The 21,503-nt window shown below is 38.0% G+C and overlaps 1 protein-coding gene across 5 annotated transcripts in view; it reads left to right on the top strand.

The window, feature by feature from the left end:
* Positions 1-21,503, top strand: part of LOC115338876 (collagen alpha-1(I) chain-like) — a 143,443-nt gene that overhangs the window by 12,059 nt on the left and 109,881 nt on the right. The window contains exon 2 of one of the 5 annotated variants that reach the window (XM_030007876.2): positions 2,502-3,384. The exons of the other annotated variants lie outside the window; for them this stretch is intronic. Coding sequence (XP_029863736.1) covers positions 2,502-2,579 — 78 coding nt within the window. The 3' untranslated portion in view covers positions 2,580-3,384. Of the gene's footprint in view, positions 1-2,501; positions 3,385-21,503 lie in introns of those variants that run through there. 5 annotated transcript variants of the gene reach the window in all.

The following is a 21,503-nucleotide window of genomic DNA, read 5'->3' as shown; positions in this document are numbered from 1 at the left end:
ATAGTATTTCTATTTTGAAAGATCACTGCTACTTTTGAATTCTCTAGATTTACCCTGGTGTAGAATAGTGTTGGTTGTGGCATCACTAGAACTACAAATATAGATACAATTTTTGTGTAGAAGATGGATGAAGAAATAATTGTCCCTGAATCAGGAATTTGTGTGGTTCTAACCATTTTCCAACTGGTTAATTGGTTAAAGTCAAAGTAATGCTGTGCATATGGGCAGTAAGCATTGATGCTACATAGCAAATGGTACTTGAAACCAGTTATGTTTCATTCTGCATCCGTCTCTAAAAAATGTATTAATTAGACACTAAGAACAGTGCTGCCAGAAGAAATAAAGGGAAATTTAAGGAGTGAAAATTCCTTTTTTTTTTTTTTTTTAATTTGGAATAGATGAGGAAGCTCTTTGGTTTAGTAACTGCAAGCTTACTCAGTGCTGTGGTTCCTGTTTCCTAACAGTAATAGACTGGAATTCTGTTGTTTCACTTTACATTGATTTTTTCTTTTGCAGTACATCTGAAAATTAATAGAAGCTTTGCCTATTTTATTACAGTTCTGTAGTAAAAGGACAAAAAATAACTTTCATTCTAAGAATTGCATGTGAGAATAAAGCCAGTAAAATCTTAATGATTTAAGTGGAAGTGAGTATTTCTGGGAAGCAAATGGAGGCTTTGGACTTGGATATAGGAGCTAATGTAGGCAACTGGATTAGTCAAGATCATATTGGCTGATGACAACTAGAAAATACTCAGAGCCAACCAGTGTCACTGACAGAGAGGTATTACGTGGGAGCAATAGGAAGTGAATATGTAACCAAAGAACTCTTCATCTCCATCCTGCCTCTAACTTCACCCTGGAAGCTTCAAGAAGAGGTCACTACAGAACTGTTCTCCATGGCATGGTATCTTGGATCTGTTCCAGAGAGTCTCATTTTCTTTCTTTCTCTCACTTGATCAAGAGTCATAGCCAGGTTCATACCAACACCTTATATACTGTGGAAGGAAAACATCCCTTTCACATAGCTATGAGATATATCATGAGTCAGATAAATATTGAAAGAGCTAATGGAATCTCAAAGTAAAAAAAAAAAAGTTTCACCACATATTTGTTATTTGAATACCCATGTTCCCAGTGTGCTGGAAATGTATAGGATGTACCTAGTTGAATAATTAATGCCTGGATAGGCAACAGCATCAAATAATAGTGAAGCCTGATTATTTCTTGATTTTTTTTTTTTTTTTTTTTTTTTGAAGGCCCACTCTATTTTGGGGCCGAGTTCCTGATTAGAAGGAGTCATCTTTCATGTCCCAATAGAAATAAACTAGATTTAATAGTATAATAGAATTTATTCACTATTCAGTGCATAATTCCAGGAATGAAAAAGGATCAACAGAAGAGTTGATTACTCCATTCTGTGTAAGGTTGTAAAATCTGTCGTTTTGTTACAGAATGGGCTGTATTTTCCCTTATTTCTTATTACTGACACACAGAAGGCAATTACAGCTTTGTGTATAAGCACTGGAGACAATTTGGAGTCAGCTGAATAATTGAAGTAAAGAAGCTGAAGGAAAGAAGGCACTTTCAACACCTTGTTTTTTAGAATAATGAGCTATGGAGAAACTGTCACCTCACCTATATGAGAAAGACCTAAACTCTACATTCCTCTCTACAATAAGGTTAAATGCAGTCAATTTCAATCTGCTGTTTCAGTAGCAAAGGAGGACATTTTTCACATGAATCATGCAAAAAGAATGTTTGTTTCTTTATAATTTTATTCAAATTTCAGTAACCCTCGAATTACTGTCTCCTGTGGGCATAAATACTATTTAGATAAAGCAGAATGCTATGACTATGTCTAAGCACGTAGAGTTTTATCCATGATTGCTCATGAAGGCTGGGATTTGTCTTCCTGCACAGAGAAACATTAGATGCCACTCTAAAACTATGAATCTGAATTGAGTTGTGGCAAAATTACTCCTAATTATAGGACTAATTTCCCTATGTGTACAGCTTTGTATCCTTTAGCTGCTCAGGCCTACATCCCAAGCCGTTGCATCTCTGCAGGCCCATCTAGATGTCTAAGCATTCTTAAGCATGCAAGGTGCTGGCAATGTTGTCCAGCAATCCAATTAATTTTTTACTTTTTTTCTTCCATCTTCTGACTACTTCGCTACACCAGATCCCATAGAGAAGGGGCTAGACTCCAGTAGTATTGCAAGGTGCCTGTGTGCATTGTCTCTTCTCAAATCCATTGTAGACTAGCTGGTTAAAACAATGATGAGAGGAAGCATATTACCCAGGGAAAACAGCTGGCCGGTATGTTGGCCTAGTGGCTGTGTAGTCACGGGAAATCACAATGGAATTACGTATTCGCACTAAGGGGCACACACTGAGCCAATATTGATACGTTCCGTGCTGGTACAAGAGCTTCTTAGGCATGATGATTCTTCCTTTTGTGAGTAAGGATGTTTTCTTTCCCTATATTTTTCCCCACAGCTTTTTCCCAAGCTCCATGACAGCCGGAGTCCCAGTCTGTCTCACAGCTCTAAACAGAAAGCTGTCTACCAACCGTAGGCAACCAGCGTGGACAAGTCTTATCCTAATTTTTTCTGTCTTCTGGCCTGAATAATGACTTCTGGATTACAGGCCTCTTAGTGACTCAGAATCAAGAGGGGCCACTCGCAGTGGGAGGTGAAGGAAAAAGAAAAGCTCGTCTTTTCCTGAGACAAGTCCTGCCATGCTCAGCATCCAAATCACAGAAGCCCTCTGGACAACGAGTGGATTCTTCCAAGACAAGCAACAGCCACCATTCAGCTCTGCCTGCAACTTCTAATGCTTCTTGTTCAGCCTTCATGAAACTCCAGCTATATGCCAGGAGAATGTCTGCATGTCGCCAACCTTTCATGGCAGGAAGGAGGTGACAACCAAAGTAACACAGGCTCCACAGACTGAAAACAGCAAAGCTCAAGCAGCATCCCGCCATTGTTTAATGGACAAGTGATTACTAGCTCACAGCACAGGGTTCTGGACAAGCTGAATATGAAACTTGGAGACAGTAGAGAGGCATGAGTGCCTTCTCAAGTGTCTTCAGCAGTTGGTGCTCCAAGCCTAACTAGAGATATCAGTAGAGTATGCTTAAGCAGTGTGAGTGGGTGCTCCTAGCATGGACAGTCAGCAGTTTTGGCCAGGTCCCGCCCATGTTACACATTCAAAACCAGCTTAGGTTTACTATTTATTCCTCACATCTCTGGTTCTCCAGGTTGGTAACTTCCCATGTGATTCTGATCCTTTGCCTGCTCATGACCAGGAGAATAGGTCTAAGCAATGCCTGGCGTGTTTAAGATACAGGGGAGTGAGCAAGCGTCTGGAGACAGTAGTTGTGATCTTTGGCTTTGCAGACTATGAAATACATCCTAGATAGGGGACCTAGAGGAAAAAATGGCTTAAAGCAACTTGGTAATGCTCCGTCTTTATTTTGTGTGTTTCTAGACTGAGCTGAATAAGTGGATCAAGACACTTGATTCAAGTCCCCCTCCTTCAGAGTGGAGTGGACGCTCGAAAGTAGCAGTCGTGTGCTCTCTCTATGACAATGCTGCTTCACTTGATGATCTGTCCCAGTCATATCCAGGAGAGAGCTGATGTAGCAATGCTAGAAGTGGGATAGCTGTGTTTGGTCTGAAATCAAGCCTGGAGGTTCTGCTGTGTAAGAAGTTTTCCTGTTTTGCATCTCTTAAGTAGTTAGGTGTCTACTGAGCTGCAGGCAGGCAGTTAGAGTAGAGAACAAGAATGCTGGGAGAACTGGAGTCTCTCGAGATGTACTCAAGAGGTCACGGTGGTACTTCAGTGCGGGGCTTCATTCCCTGCCTTGCATGGTAGAGTTGTAAGTCCTTGTTTCCCTCTTGTTCTGCAGCTGGAGGATGGTTGTATGTAAAAGCTCACGTTCTCCTCCTGTGAGATAGGGGTGGTAAGATAGGTTTGAATTCCCCCAGTTCTGGGGTCTGGCAATTGGGTAGGATATACAGCCTATCACATCTGGCTTTTTCTTCTGCTGAATCAGATTAAGTTACCTGTACATGTGTCTAGCCTAGAACTTTGCTTCTCTGAGGCAATTTTCATGTAAGAGCAAGTTTTGGGACGATGAGTGGGAACGGATAGTTCTGACTTCTTCAGGTGTTACCTTCCATGTTTTTACTGCTTGGGCAGGTTGTCTCACAAATATCTAAAAGAGCATGTGTCCTCTAGGCAGAACCTATGTATCTTTATCCTTGAACTTCCTTTCTGTCTGTTGTGGTTTAACCCCAGCCAGCAACTAAGCACCACGCAGCCACTCACTCGCTCCTCCCCCCTCGCAGTAGGATGGGGAGGAGGATTGGGAAAAAAAAAGTAAAACTCATGGGTTGAGGTAAGAACAGTTTAATAACAAAAATAAAATAATTAAAATAAACTAAAATAATTTAATAACAATAGTAATAATTGTAATGAAAAAGTATATAACAAAAAGAGAGAAATTAGACCCAAGAAAAGACAAGTGATGCACACTGCAATTGCTCACCACCCACTGACTGATGCCTGAGCAGTGATCTGTGCCACCCGGCCAGCTCTCCCCAGTTTATATACTGAGCATGATGTTCTGTGGTATGGAATATCTCTTTGGCTAGTTTGGGTCAGCTGTCCTGGCTATGCTCCCTCCCAGCTTCTTGTACACCTGCTCGCTGGCAGAGCATGGGAAACTGAAAAATCCTTAACTTGTTGCTAAGTAGTGCTTATCCTACCTAAAACTTCAGTGTGTTATCAACATTATTCTTGCACTAAATCCAAAACACACTGTACCAGCTACCAGGAAGAAAATTAACTCTATCCTAGCTGAAACCAAGACACTGTCTAAACGGCAAAATTAGTAGCTGTAGACACAAACTTAGTCTAGTTCTTCCTCAGCACCTTAGGGGAAGTTGGTGAGATCCAGGAAACTTGTCTGAGGGATCTGAGGATTTGTTTCTAGGCTGTGCCTCTGGTATAGGTCTGGGAGAAGGTCCTGAGGCAGGAGAGGTTGTCTGGAGATTATTCTGGCGCTTCACTGAAGGTGCCCCGAGGATACACTACCAGGGCTGGTGGCAGCCTCTAAATGTTTTATATAGAGCTTCATGGAAGGGGCAGGTGTTGCATGAAGCCCAGGATAGTGCTCACAATTTCTGGATACTGAACTTTTTTAAACTTCAACTTAGAATGTTTCCTTCTCCTGGAGTACCTGATGTATGACCACGAAATTTTACTGGTAGCGCAGTTATACATCCACATGTGGCCATCCAAATGTGGTTGCATATGGCTCCTAGATCTCCCTGTTGCTATATAATCTGTACCACCCCGACTTGTGCCAAGGGATTTCCTTTAGAAATGAAATGGCCATTTCTCTAATTCTCACACACAAGCTTTGGTAGAGGCTTGCTAAGGAGAGGGTGAGATATGATGGCGTGGCAGAACGTTTTTTAGCTTGTTCCTTGAATGTTTTTCCTAGAAGGTTGCCTTTTAAATGATACCAATGTATTTCTTCCCAAACCGAACGTTTGAGGAAGCAGGTGAACACGAAGTATTCAGCAAGTGCTACAGAAAGTATCACATTTGTAAAGACATTAGTGAAGAACTTGCTAATAACACCGCTGCTTCTCTGAGCTCTAAGTACGCTGCTATTGCTTGAAGAGGTTACTTCTTTTTTCTGTTCAGAGTAATCATAATGATTCATCCTTCCCCCTGTGGCATTTATGGATCCCTTCTGTCAGATCTCATTTAGATTAGATACACCATCAAATGTAGATATGAAGACAGGTTATAATGTGAAAAAAGGATCTCGGTTCAGCTCTTATCGGCATAGGTAAGTGACAGCTCAGAGGTTTCTGGGCTTAAGTCAGGCTGATGCATGTAAATCATTTAAGACTCTTAAACAATAATTCATGGTTCTTCTTCTTCTTAACTGTTTTCATGCATTCATAAGGGAAAATTCACCTACAGTTGCTATGAAATTAACAGTAAGCATGCAACCAGATGAAAAAAGAAAAAGTGGTTCTTTACCTCTTTCCTCTAAGTGAGCTTTTAATTTTCTGGATGAATGCTTTTTCAAAAATACAACTTCATCTTTCAAATTCCTCTTTCAAACTACCTGTTTTAGAAATGCTTCTCTTTCTTCCAACTCATTTCTCCTTCCTGCTGTGTAGTTTCTTGAATGCATTGTAAAAGCACTCATGCTGTGGTCACTCTTCCCTAGAGTAGTTTCCACAGCATTTTGTCTTTGTATCACAGTCGTACCTCTGATGAGTCCTCGTTGCACCGAGTGGGATTACTTTTTCAGTGTTTGTGGATTAAATTCTCATAGAGATTTCACTTTTCTCTCCAAGTGCTTCTATGAGCCATGAGGATTTTTTGTCTTAGAATTCTTAAACACAGTATTTTGTGTAGAAATGTTCAGATACCTGCAATTTTGAATATTGCACCTTTTACCACTTGATTTCTTTCACAGGGCTTTAAACTGAACTTCTTTCTTTCTAAAACACGTCATACCCCTTTAAAATCAAATTAATGTAATTGAAAGTAATGGATTCCATAGTAAAGTGTACTTAAAACAGTGTTCAGCAAAGCCATTTTTGCTAAATAAAAATTTTAAGCTGCTATTTATTAAAGCATGTGGTATGGCAATCTTGTGAAAAGAATGAAATACATTATTACAATATATACAAGCAATATTACTGAATAAAATATATTTGTACATACATGCAGGATGTACAGAACTTAATTTCTTATCTGTACAATTTATTTTTCATTTATTTTCAAATTTATTTTAAATGCTGACTAACACAGAGGAAAAGTGTCACACACCTAGCACCAGCAAATGGAATACAGTGGGGAAGTTATAGTCAGTTATTACATTTCATATATAAACCCATACAGTGAGTTGATGTTATAAGAAATAAATGTGTCTGTTAAATCTAGTCTTATACTTTGAAGTTTGTTCCTTTCAGATTTTGATTTCATAATTTAGAACTTGGTCCTGCAAAACATATGCTGAAGTACTCCAAGTGAAACCAAGGACTGATACTTTTCAAAGTATCTGTGACAGATACTAGACTTCAGTCCTCTATAGAAGTAGTACTGTACCTGCCTAAATTTAAAGATGCTTACCCTGTTGTTTTTGATCTTTTCCTGTCAGTTTGATTATAGTAGTATTCTTTGAACACTTAGTGATTTGGTGTTTGTTTTTTTTTTTTTTTACGTAGAGAAGTTAAATATGTTTTCTCTAATAATCTTTGTAGAAAGCTAGGGTTTTAGCTCAAAGCAAAGACTGCACAGATTGAGAATTTTATCTGTGTTTTCAATCCACAAAGACCTTTTGAAGAAAACAGTGACGACACATTACCTATATAGCAAAGCTCTTAGATTTGTTTTGTGAGTTTCAGTTTTCTTTTATGCCTTTTCTTTGAGTTTTAGTGATGAATATGAGTCATATGAGATGAAGGAACCCTTTGACATTTTTATGTTTCAGCAACAGTGGAAGTGCTGTAGTCAAAGAAAAAAAACATAGATGGGGGAAGGCAAATCATAGAATTTGGTGACATCAGTGGGCAGTGTTGAAAAGAGAGGATTTTTAAAAATCAGAGTAATTAGATTGATGGCTGGGGAGCACATCTAAACAGGACCGTCTGTTATATTATTAGCAAATAAAAATAAGTATATAGACAGATATCTGAAAAGAAATTACAGGAATATACAGATTTATTCCTATGCCATAGATTGACATAGGTTGACATAGATAACCAGACAAAGTCTCATCTTGATCCAAGCTGATGAGAGAAGCCCAGGTTGAAAGTGGTGCTGGATGAACCTGGGACACTCAACCAGTTGGATCCATATCATATAGGAGTGGGAATGTGCCAACAAAGAAGGGGATTATAGAAAGTTGTTAAAGATTGATCTGAGGAAGAAAAATATAAAAATTAATTGATTGTCGGTGACACTGAAGTTGTGTAAAGAAAGAGGTACATTGGCAAGGTAGTCGCTGAGGCTCTGTAATGAGATTACAGAAAATGGTTAACATATGAGGAAATCTGTAAATTTAGAGGGAAAGCTGTCACACAAGGTTGGTGGTAATATTGGCACCTGGGGAGAAAGGCATGATGAGTAGATGGGCAAATTGAGGTGATGAGAGGGAGCATCTGAATAGTAGGGTGATGACTTGTATAGGAGAAGGGCTGAGTTGATGGTAGCCAGTTTGGGGGCTGTTTTCAGAGGATGGGTCTAAAATGAGCATGAAAAGGTAAGTTTTGAAAGATAAGCTAATGTTTCATTTATGCTTGAAGAATGTTCTGATATTGTTGTGGGGATGTCAAGCTGTGACATGCTGGAAGAATCTGTTTTAAGTGTCAAGACTTAGTACAGGTGCTTAGTTGGAGAGTTACTTTGGTGTAAGATAGATGTACAGAGAACTATTGAACTTGGAGATGCTACCAGTTCAAGCTAGCTCTTATCTGGAAAGACTGCATTTTAGCCTTGTGTATGTTTGAAATACATATTACAATGTAGGTAGGACCTGATCTTAAGCATTTCAGTATGTTGACAGCTCAATTTTTTCTTTTTTTTTTCCCCTCTTGTTTTTAATCGTACTGTTAACTTAGAAGTTTCTGAGCTTGATACAACCCTGATACACTGATTAGGTCTTTAATGATGTTGATAGTAACAGCCTCAGGTTCATTCTGTGTTCTGAATATATCCTTTAAGTATTCATTATTAACCTAATCAGATTATTTGTAACAGTCAGTTTACAAACTATGTTTTTAAGTGCCAGCAAGATTTACTTGCATTTAAGCTTGGGTTTGGGTTGGTTTTTTTGTGGGGGGGACTAAAGTAATTCCTTTTTTGGTGTTGTTAGCATTGCAGATATTAAACTTGTCCTTCCTTTTCTTATTTAACACAGGTGTATCAGCAATTACTTTTCTGTTTCTTTTTAGAAGCAGTTAGGGGCAAAATGGGGGTCAAATATTGCACTGTAATTGAATAAGAGCCTGGCTTTTTTCTTCTCTGTGATTATGCAGCACTTTTTTTTTTTTTGGTGAAGAGTAAGGTATGTGGCTAACTTCGTGTTCATGATTAATTTAATTGATTGTTTTTTGGATGACTTGGAACAAAGTTTCCCCTTGTTAGATCAGATCTTTAAATCTTAGAAAGAACATGCATTGTAAATGTGTGCACAGTTGCTTAAATGCAGCTAATGAGTCCCAGGAGGCAGATAAAGACCACAGCACTGTGAATAGATTAACCTGTAGTGAGCACATTGACCCTTTCCAAAAATTAGTCAAGTTTAGATTAACATTAGGCAAACTCCTTTGAAGGCTAAAGTGAGTCAATGCAACAGGCAGTATGTATAGTATGGAAGATGTGGGAGATACAGGAAAATGCAATATAAAAATAAAGAGATTGAGTTTAACTTACTGTGCTGCAAATGATTGGAACTTGTAAGAGTAATGTAACTAACTAGTAATGGATTTAGTGTGTCTGAACAGGAGAACCAGAGTGAATTCTTTCACGCCAAGCTGCCGCACTGTTTGCTTTTTTCACAATTTTAGTCTGACTATCTACTGCACTACCATAGTCAAAGCAACCTGTATGACCAACCCAGTGTTAGTCGAGTGATGTGGCAATCCCAGGCAGAGTGGGTTTGATTGCTGAAGAAGTGGTGTTGAAAAACCCTTTGGAACTGTTGATAGCAGTCACTGAGTACCAGCTACCTCTTGGAGCGTTAGTCATAGCTCTGACTTCTGGAGTACCTGTTGTGACCAGTGAAAGGAGGTCTCTATAAGCTATTCTTTAGTCATATTTGTGCAGATACTCCACTGAATATTCCTAATAGTATTTTCAGAAGAATTGGAGGTTGGAAGAGGGCTGTGACTGCAGCAGGTTATGTAAATGACAAGAGACTAGGAGGTATGGGATAAACAAAGAGAACTGAGGATCAAAAAGCCACTATGATTTTACAGTGTGTGAACTGGAGAGGAGACAATGCTATAGAAGAAGACATGATTAAGAAAAGCTCCCTAAAAGTAGGCCTAAATATGGCCAGTATTCTGTTGTGTCTTAATCTCAAAAGAGCTTTTAGGTAGGAAATTGAAATGGCATTCGAACTATTTTTGGTTTCAAAACAAATGGATTACTACTGAATACCTGAAAGTGATACAAAGGCAATGTGTTGCTGAAGACTAAAGGCTGGTATTTCCTGTAACCTTTTTTTTTTCCCTCTCTCTCTCTTTTTTTTTTTTTTTTTTTTTAAAGAAACCTGTGTATAACACTTATTTTCCTTCAAGTCTTCAGTTGAGTTCCTTTTCCACTCCCCAAGTTAATTGGGTATTGACTTGATGTAATGACAGACTAAGAAATTTAGGATTTCAGATAGTTGACCCAAACCACAAGACACTTTCCAAAATACTGATAGTAAAATTTAATTGGTTCAGTGTATAGAAGAACAGTTTTAGTGGTAAGAGTGTCTGAACAAGCGATAGCTTTACTGATGTAAATACTACTTAATCAGTGCTGCCTGTGTATTTGAAGGGATAGAGGAAGGGAGCAGGCTGTAGCACAGCTGGAGGAATGGAGCCACACAGTGTTTAGATTAACCTAGAAAGCAAAAATCTAAATGCTGTTTTCCTCTGGACCAAATTGTCCAAGAATGGTGTGCAAACCAGAAGGAGAGTAATTTTTCTTTTTGGCTGCTCTTAACATGTCTTTCTAGATGGAAGATAGAATGTGCTGAAGGTTGATTTCCTTTGTGTGTCCTATTCTTGCGTTTTTCTACTTCTCAGCTTAACTATCCAGACCTGCTTCTTTCACCTGACCAAAATTAGGTGACCAGCCTACCTCATGTTATGGGCTGCACACCAAAATATTCATGTGTCTAGCAAGCACAAGATCTAGGCCACGGGTAGTCTGGGAGTGGCTTGCAGGCAGGAGACAATGCTGCTTCCATTGAGTCCCACCTACCACATCACTATAGGATGTAGCTGATTTGGTGAGGGCGTGCAGACTGCAAGCTCTCTGTCAGCAAAATGTGCTGTTCTGCTTTCTTCTATAGCTGGAGGGTTCTGCTTGTGGACACAAGGACTTCAAGAAAATATTAGAAGAGTTTTTTATTTCTTTCCTCCCCACACCCCAACTTTTTCACAGTGGGAGCCTAAGGTCTTGAGTAGTGTCATTGAAACCTTGGCTTGATGTGAGTAAGGTATGGTGTTAGTTAATTCAAGTTTCCCAACTTTACTTTTTTTGTCTTAGTATTTCACAGATTAATTTCACATAAGCTGTCTTTGCAGGTTGTATTTTACATCTTTTATCAGCAGGAATCCTTAATTCCCTTCTTTCTTAAATGTTACTGTAGTATTTTTTTTCCTTGTGCAGTCAGTAAGAGAGATTGCAGATCAGTTCTGACATAGTGTGTGGATTAGATTTCCAATGTGGGGACAATCCTCCACCCCCAACAATATGGTCTTTGGAATTATGTATTTTTACTGTGCAACCTTAAAATAATTCTTATTTTTGCTATTGTGCTGAATGCACCTAGAAATACGTGTAGATGCAGCTTTTTGGTTTTATTGCTAGTACCTGCACACTCTCTTATCCCTGAGAAAACAGTCGGGGGCAAAAAATTAAAAAATAAAGCAAGCATGTGAAAGAAGTAGACCGGTGCAGATGCTCACTGGACAATGCTTAACTGTCCACCAGAATTGCTATCATAGTCCCTTCTACATTTGTACAGGCAGCAAAAGGAGTCTCTTGTCCTGGTAAGCAGTGGGAGGAAAGGTAGCTTTTGCTTTCTGATCTTTCTTTTACCAGGAGGTGAAGAGACAGTATAGAGTTTTGTCCATTGAAGTTATTAATAGTAACAAGTCTTTTGTGGCAATTAGTTTATGACAGTGTGTATTGATAGGGTTCAAGTCTTGCACTCTGGAAATCTGAAGTAGGATGCAGACTAGAGTGCATCCACTAACACACATTAAACACAATTGTTGGGTGAGGTTGAGAAGCACATATCTGCTTCAGCCAACGTGCATCCCTAACTGAAGTTTAATATCCTTATTTGTAGGAAGAGAAGGGATTTACACACATCTAAAAATGGCTTTTTTGACTTTTTTGTTGTGTTATCATTCAGTAATGAAGGTTATAACCAAAAGAAAATCTTTTAAGGTCTACTTAGTGCAAGAGACTCCTGGCTTGGGAAATCCATAGACTGTAAATCACTGGAAGAGTAAACTTGGGAGATGTCAGTATGCACTGTTTTTGGTTTTGTACACTTTATGTAAGCATCAGATATTGTGGGAGATGCAGTTCTGGCTGAGACAGACCCACAGCATTTTCTCGTGTATACAAAACAATTTAGAATAAAGAACTTGATGAGAATCTATGAAGTTGTAGATCTACCTGAAATAAAATTGTGGTGTCGCTTTTACTTTTATGTCCAGAGTACGCAGAGTGGCTGCATATATTCAAGACCTACAGTTTGATATAAGGTAAGATGCAAATGCCCTTCGAACAATGTGTTTTTTAGAGTGAGGTAGTGATCCAGAGATAACGAAGACAACCAATGTCTTTCAATAGTATATATTGTAATAGAATCAGAATGAGGTTATTTCTTACGCCAATATCCTAAACATTAATAGTGGAGATAACATTTCCACCACTGAAATAAGCTCTAGAATTCTATAATGTATTTATAATGGGACTGACTGATCTCATTTTGAGAAAGCAGAACTGTATCTTTAAATGCCTCTTTTTTTAACTGAGGTTTTGCTGTGGCAGGGAAACAGTAATAGTACATATTTTTCATCAAAGCAGCTGCTGTAGTCTGTAATGCATTTTCTTTGGCAGATGCCCACATTTAATTGTGACTTCCGTGCCTAAACATAGGTAATGAAAGCCTCTCCATCCCGAGAAAAAGGTGTCTTTCTCACTGACAGTATTAGCAGATGTTCCTGACTTGAAAAAGGTATTGTATTATTTGAGAAAAACCTATCATTTTTCTTTCTGAACCTCTTACCTAATTCTCTTGCTATATGAAGTGCATCATGAAAAAAAATAAGTTTCTGGTGAGTTATCAGTATCTCTTACTTTTCCCTACCACAGTTAGTCAGAAGACTAGAAAAAGAGCAAAGACAGAATTTTTTCTGGGTCTTGGCACATTGACTTTTTTGTCTGCTTGTGAAGATCTTTCATTTTTACTAAGATAAGGATAAAAAAGCATGAAACTTTGAAAGAGGTGATAGATACCACTTCTTCTTTTTTGTCCTGAACTTGAACCATGTCAATAAATATTTAAGTGTTACGAAACTGAAGTAGTAGAATGTCAGAACATTGCTGTAGATTTCAGCAGGATCGAATTTTTATTATTGCATTATATATACATATATTTTCCACTTCCCCTGAAAATGCTTTCCCCCTGCTGAAATGGAGATGTTTGCTGTCTTGCTCTATTTAAAGTTCAAAAAGGTACATGGAGCTGTGGGTTCTTTGATTTGCCTACTGCCTGAGTTGCCTTGCACCTCTTTTTTTAATTTTCCCCTGTGTTCCCCCCACCCCTCCCAGCTGATGCTGTCATACTTCCATTTATTTCTGAATGGAAATTCTGCATTTCTGAACACCATCATAACTGTTACTTACTGCTTCTTTTCCTTGTCTCTTTATCGTAATAATTGACTATCTTAGCTGAAGACATATCTTGGGATAAAGCTCAGTTTCTTAGATCATCTTCTGGCAGCCCAGCAAATTCTCTTAACCTTTTCCATGTCCTCTTCTGTCTGCTGTTCTGTTTTTCAGCTTCAGTGTTATTTTTCCTTGACTTGCTGCAACTGGGTCTTTTTACCTGCCTCTAAGAAATTGGGTTTCTTCCTACTTACACTAAAACAAAAAAAAGAGGGGTTGAAAATGTAGCATGCCAGCTTTATAAGGCTTTGTGAGTGATAACGAGACACATGCATCTTTTTGATCTTTCTAGGCATTAAAAAAAAAAAAGCTTTGTAAGGTGATTGAACAATGTTAATGGACTAATGCAATACATGTGTAGCTGCAGCATCTGCAGAACTATTTCTTAGCACTGAAAAGTCAAAAAGCTGTGTGCTAACTTCTGTCAGCATGGGTTCAGTTGTGTGCTTACTGTATTTGTTGAGGTTTTTTTGTAGTAGCGTTAGAAATACTATAAATTACTGATAAGGCTTTTCTTTGGTTCACGCTGGTAGCTGTTTCATCAGTATTTAGCTGTTTCATCACTATTAAACCTTGCACCAACATCTATAACAATTTTAAATTTTTAGCAGAAGCATCAACTGATCTTTCTTTTAGCATACTTAAATTAAAAAAAAAATATGTGAACTTGGAATGAATGGTTTGGTTGGAAGGGACCTTTAAAATTAATCTAGTCCACCCCCCCCGCCATGGGCAGAGACATCTTTCACTAGACCAGGTTGCTCAAAGCTCCGTCCAGCCTGAATTTGAACACTTCCAGGGTTGGGGCATCCACAACTTCTCTGTACAACCTGTTCCAGTGTCTCATCACCCTCATCATAAAAAAATTTCTTCCTCATGTCCAATCTAAACCTACTCTCTTGCAGTTTAAAACCATTGCCCCTTGTCCTGTCATTATAGGTCTTGGTAAAAAGCCTCTCTCATCTTTCTTATAAGCCTCCCTTTACATATATTGAAGGGCTGCAGTGAGGTTTCTCTTAACTTATTCGTACAAGATAATATCAATTCCATGAAACCAGTTCTTCATTTTACTGGGAAGTTGGGTTGTGGACTAGTGCTGAAATAGCTGAATACTCAGTAACTGTCTTCCTGTGGGCAAGTAGGTTACTTTTTATTGTTATTTTGTTTTCAATCGGTTACCTATGTCACTTATTTTCTTAAATTTTATAATTGACTTATTAATCAGAAAAATCTTTAGTCACAAATCCTGGGTATTGCTTCTTAGTCTTACTCAATCTTTTGCTAGACTAGAGATCCCTGAAAAGAAGGCTTATGCTACATTTGCCTGATTGTTGTTTTTTGAGCCTGAAATGACCTGAGATTTGGCTCATTCAGAATTTGAGTGGGTTTTGAAAGGAGATGACGTCACTACACTCATTTCTCGGGAGACCTCATCCGGTTTTACGCAGGCTATTTTAGCCACAGGTTTATGGTTAGGGATATTTATGTTCATGAGGAAAGTAGCTTCTTCCAGCTGTGGGACAATGTAGTTGTTCTATAATTACTAGTTTTAAGCTCAAATTTCATATTGCCAATAAAGTATAGTTGAATTAAAACAAAGAACTTTCTCATTGTGAATGTCTGTGCCTTTATTTAAGGTATCTGTGTCTTATTTAATAATTTTGTTTAGTAATTAATTAGGTTAGGCATTTTCCACTAGGTAGGGTGTATTTTTTTTGCTGTTCTGCTTGCTTTCAAATTTTGTGTTAGGTTTTACTTTGCCATAACTCTCTTTAGACAAATCTAACCATGAAGTTGTCCATGTGTCCTACAGTCAAGAGGAATTTGATTACCATGCTATTAAAGTTTAAAAATAAAATAAAATTAAAAATATAGTAGTATCTTTATACTAAGTTGCAAAAACATGGATATACTGGAAAATATTTCAATGTGATGTTTATTTACCAGTCTGTGGTATGGCATGCGTAATACCATCAAACATAATGATGTAGCTTCTGTTGAAACTTGTTTCTAGTTGAATTTGCAATATGATTGGTATTGTAACAAAACAAAAGGAGTTAGGTATCTGTGATGAGGAGCCTGCAGCGGGAAATCTGCAGCTGTGTGAGCTGTCAGGGACTGTGGACAGGTTGTTGGGAGTCTGCCAGTAAAAATAACATAAAATCTATTCCTGTTTGTGCATCTGGATTTACTTGCTACAAGAGTTTGGCAGTAAATCCAAATGTAACACTGTACTTTTAATTATTTTTTCTTACGCTTCTTGCCTGTTGTGGGAAAAAAAAACCAACAAACCAACCAGTTGATTTGATGTGCGTTGGGTCTTTGTTTTATTTTTTTCAATTTTTTTTTTTTTCCAACCCTCAGACACTGAGGAGAGTGGACAAGAACTTGGTCGGAATGTGGGTTGTGTTGTTTTTTTGCCCTCCTGCACAAGACTTATGTTCGATGACCTTTATGAATGTCATTAGATTTTCCCGTTATTTTGTCCTAGTGCTATTGCTAAATGATAATATGCACTTGCAGCAGAGGTCAGAATTTTCTCCAAAGTTCTGCTTTATGAGTTCAATTCATCAGCCAGGTGCATTAATAAGTCTCTTGTATTGTGGCTGGCAAGTTCCTGTGTGAAGGATGTGTTATAATACTAACTTATAAATTATCAAAGATAGTATTTGTTTATTTTTTTTCCCCAGTGACATTGGTGAAATCACAGAAAACTAATAGTGTATGAAAATAATTTTCAGACTTCTACCTGTGATCTGGTTTAACTGCCTGATGCAGAAGGTCTGTTTTCTTGGTTTGTATTCTGCTGCTGAAAATGCTAAAGCATTAATCAAATTTCCATGTATTGTGTAGTCCCTGCTGAACCATACTCTTAACAAATGTCAGTTTTAATCCTCAGCTTGTCTTGTGAAGACAAATAAAGCTCTACTGTAAAGAAATCCACCGTCAAAGGACATTCAATGTAAATGTTCTTCGAAGCATCAGCTTTAGTGACAGGTTTATTTTGTTGTAATACAAGCTCTACAAAAATTCTTACTGATCAGACAATGCAAATAACTGCTTAAACAATTAAAGACTCTGTGGTAATAGTTCTATAGACATTGAAAAGCCAAAATTGAAGCCTAATGTATGTAGAAGCTAGTGTAAAAAAATTTGTCCAAGCTTTGATAAAATTCAGTGACAGCAAATATAAAATTTTTTTATGGTAAGTTTATATACAAAACCTCAGCTTATATGTTCTCTGGCCATCCATATGCTTTTCCTGATGAAAATTTGACTGAAACTTGTTTTCAATGAAGAGAAAAATATTTGGATGTTAACTAAGCAACAAAAGCTAAGGAATTCTTGATGGCAAAACCAACAGAAATCCTTTTGCTACTAAGCAGATAAACCCACTTTTCCATCATAGATTTAAATGGAAACTTTTGAGTTGGCTACTTTCCATGCATGAAATAACATTGGACAACATCTCATGTACTGTATCACAACTATGAAAAAATTCCACGTAGAGCTTGCCTCTACTTCCTGCTAAGCTTGCTAACAACTTTTATGTACCTATAGCCCCTCTCATGTTATTCTATTGTTAGTCTGACTTTATCACTTTATAAAAAGCTTTCTTGGAGTACAGGTGTCAATCCCCACTCATCATTGTGCTTTGTGCCTGTACTAAGCCCTGTTGTCCCCCTCTGCCTGGTTTGCTGGCAAAGGTTCCAAGTTCCTTGGAGGAGGAACTCCTTTAGGTGCTACTGAAACACAAGATGGTCTTGTTCTTACCCAGGGCCTCTGTGTGCTATGTAATGGAAGTAGCTGACTGCTTTCTGCAGGTGATCACCATGGTTCCTGGCTTGTGTTCTACCTATTTGTAGATGCTTCTCTTTCTTTGTATTCTTGGGACTCTTGACCTACAATGAAGTTGTCATGAGTTTGTATTTTGCATGCCTTACTCCTGTGTCATATTTATTTTTCTGGAAAATTTGCTGTCTAGTGGAAGTTAGAATTACCAAAGATCCAAATATGCCTGTGGATTTAAAGTTCTCTGCTTTATATATATATTTTTTTTTTCAAATACTCATTTCTCAGGTTTATGTTTTAAGGCTGATAAGCAATAAAATTCAGAAAACATTATTTAAATTTTTTTTTTCGAAAACAGTATCTTGTATTGTAAGTGGCTTAGACTTTCTCAAAATCAAAAATATATGTAATTATAAAGAGGACAATAATTTAACTGTAAATGAGGTAACACTTGTACAGCATTTTGAACATGCCTGTGTCACTGAAGGAAGGCATCCAAGACTGGATACTCTTTCTATAGGGGGGTAGGTGGTACACATGAGACACCAGAAGGTCATGTTTGAGACCTGTGTTCCGCCATACACATGAATGTACTAACTGAAGACCATTGAGGCATGGTGCAAGAGCTCTTTTCCATCTCTTGATGTTTCAGAAAGGTTTTGATAACTTTTACATGTCCATTAAATAACAGAGTACTGAATGCCTTACTCAGTGGTTTGAATCCTGGATGGGATATCTACATCCTAATATCATGGAAGTAGCAACAGTGGTTCTGGAGAAACCATGGATGGCTTTATAGCCTCTGTGGAAGGGCTGGAGAGCAGCAGAATATTATGATGGTTCACCTTGAAGTTTGTCTGGATTCATCTAAACAAAGTGTGAAAGCAAAGCTTACAGAGACATATTGTGCTCAAAAAATAAGAACTGTTTGCAAATCACGTTGAGTATGATTATTTGTGCTAATAATCTATACATATACATATCTAACATGAATTTGGGTTTTTCAAGGGTATTTAGCTGTAACTTCACTCTAGCCTTTTTGAAGGCAGTGGTGATAATCCCAAGTGTTTATATGTATCTTTATGATCGCATCAGTGTTTAATTGTTACATATTGAGGAAGGTTTCAGTGAGGGAGAGAATGTCCTTTTGTATTAAAACCAGAAAAACTTCATTGCAGTATGTCCAAGTGAAATGAATCCAAACAATTATACCGAAAGTAATTGTTTGGTGGTTCCAAATAAAATTTTTATGATGTCTGAGGAAGTTTAAACATGAAGCTGCTCTTTAAAATTTTTTTCTTTTTTTTTTTTCTTCCTTTTAACTTAACCAGCACATACCCTCATGCTTCCTTTAAGAGCTGAGAAGGAAAGCAAGACTGATTCCTTTAGAGGGCAGTTCAGAACCCAGGTCAGCTGTCTGAGATTCCCTTTGGAGGCTTTCTCTTATAGATAAGTCGTCAGTTCCTGTAGAGTCCAAGACAGACAGACTCCCATAGGGAGGCTAATAGTTCTTGTTTCCTGAGATGCATTTGGTTATTCTAAATAAGTATGATGTTGCAGAAATGCAGAAGTGCATTTTTGTATGAAGCTTTGATGTTCTTATATGTTCTAATTACAAAGTCCCCCTGCTGTAAATATTCAGATGCTGTGCGTCTCAGATTAAATTTAAAACATAATAAATTAGTTGTTATGCTGCCCTTTACTTAAAAAGATAGACTAAATAAGGAATAGGGGAAAATTGTGTCACTATCTAAAGTTCTTTATCAGTAGCTATATGTTAGTTGCCACACTGTGCAGCAAGGTTCAGTAGCAGCTGAAATATGATTCAGTTTAAGAAAAAAGGAGGGTGGCTGAGAGAAATTTAGTTTTCAGTTGGTGAAAAGACAAATATAAACCAAAGCTGAAATACTGTTGACTACATATTAGAGGCTCAAAGGGTTTCAGAAGTGCTCTATTTACTCTCTATTTCTTGTTCATTTGAAAGATTGTTTCTAGTTCTAGTGCTCTGAACTAGGTTGGGTTACCTGAACCCATGGGAAAAGTTGTATTTTAATGACATGAATGGTAAAAGTTTACATGTTTACTTTTTTCTTCTTGTGTAAGACGATTTATTAAGAATGTGTGTTGGAGTGGTGTGTTTTTATTCTATGTATATGCATACATAGAATAAACAGTCCATCTCCTTCCCTCCTTCCTTCCCTCCTTCCTTCCCTCCTTCCTTCCCTCCTTCCTTCCCTCCTTCCTTCCCTCCTCTGTAACCTGTTGTTAATCATTTTCATGGGTTAAAATTACATTTAATGTCATGCATTTTTAGAGAAATAGATGTTCTTGGACACACAGCAGGCAGAGATGGGTAAGAGTATGCTCTTTTGGTTTCAGTAGAGTTGTTTCCTTTCATGTAACTCAAAAGTTGTTTTTGTGGTTTTTTTTTTTTTTTTTAATTATCAGTGAATAAGTTATTGATGATGATTGATAATAAATTATTGATTAATAAAGTCTTGCCTCCCTCAAATATCCCCTGAATTAAGCACAGTTTAGGTCAGTAGTGCAGAGCTCACAGTGCTCATGTAAGTCTCTGTATGCCCGCTGACATTTAAATTTGCCTTTGCTCTCCACAGAAGTCCACTTAAAATTTTCCAAAAGCAAGTTTAAGACTTTAGAAAGCATTTCTAAATTAGATGCTTGAGTTCTGTCTGAGACTTCCTTCCCAGGAGCTTGGATAATTAGTTTTGGTAGTGCTGGGGAAGAGAGGCAAAATAAAAGAAACTTAGAATTTGAGATTTCCTTCAAAATAATCTGGGCTCTGTGATTTCTTGTAGTGGCTCACTTCGAATTTTTCTTTTTCTCAAAAAGCAGGCCATAAGAGACACGTGCTCTCCTTCAGTTATATTCATCTGATGGAAGTTTCTCCATGCTCTTGTGTGTGGGCAGAGGACTATACCTGGTTTCGAACTACGTACAAGGGCTGTTATTCGTGTGTCTCGAAGCAGAATGGCTGAGGCTGGAAAGCATCTCTAGAGATTGTCTAATTCAATCCCAATGCACAAAGCACAGTCAACTAGAGTAGGCTGGTCAAGGCCATGTCTGCTTGGGTTTTGAATATCTCCAAGGATGGAGACTACACAGCCACCCTGGGCAACCTGTTCCAGTGAAAAAGGTTTTTGTTTGTTTCTTTATTTCCTTATGTTTAACTGGATCTCCTCAGGTCTCTGATGGTAATTTTTTTTTTTCATTGCTAGCCACCGAACTTCAGTTTAGTAGTATCTTCCCTTGTGAGGTACGCTTAGGGCACAGAAAAGCATTAACTTTTGATACTTCCATCCCTCTTTTCATCAGGCTTTGTGAAGAATCTGAGAAGTCCATTATGTTTCCCTGGCTCCAGCAGAGTCCATTGGCAGGACTCTGGGAACGCAGGAGAGAACTCTTTCTTTCTGGAATTGCCTGTGTATGTTGATTAGTGATACAGTCTTGGCAGTAGTTATGTTTTACAATGCTTCAAGTGGCAGAAGTGATAGAAGTCAAATTTGTGCTTCAGTGACCTCCTAATTTTATGATTCATTTTTCCCTAGCAGAAGTTCTTTTTGTTTCCAAAATGTTTTTAAGCAGTACTGATTAAAATCTGGCATAATTAAAAAAAAAAAAAAAAGTGGACATAAAGAGGCTAGCCTGTCTCGTATTCTAAATTTCTGCTATGACAGCATCATACAGGCCAGTCCCTCACCTGGCGAGGTCCCTGCTACTGCCTGGTAGTACTTGATGCAGGATGAATCTTGCACCTCAGCTCTTCTTTGTGAGGGCACAGCTTGATGTGCATTCCTCTTGGCCCAGCCAAGGGGCTAGCGTGGAGGAGGGAGCCAGGACAACTTAAGCTGCAGCAGAAGTATTTCTGCAGCTGCGTGGTGAACAAGTTCAAAAACCTGATGAGGCTGAAAAAAAAGGTTGTTTTTAGCTAGATCATATTTCCAACTGGCTTCAGTGGGAAAC

Source organism: Aquila chrysaetos, chromosome 3 (genome assembly GCF_900496995.4).
Source record: "Aquila chrysaetos chrysaetos chromosome 3, bAquChr1.4, whole genome shotgun sequence".
Lineage (NCBI taxonomy): Eukaryota > Metazoa > Chordata > Aves > Accipitriformes > Accipitridae > Aquila > Aquila chrysaetos.
Note: the sequence above shows the minus strand (reverse complement) of the source record. Positions and strands in the feature narration are given on the sequence as shown.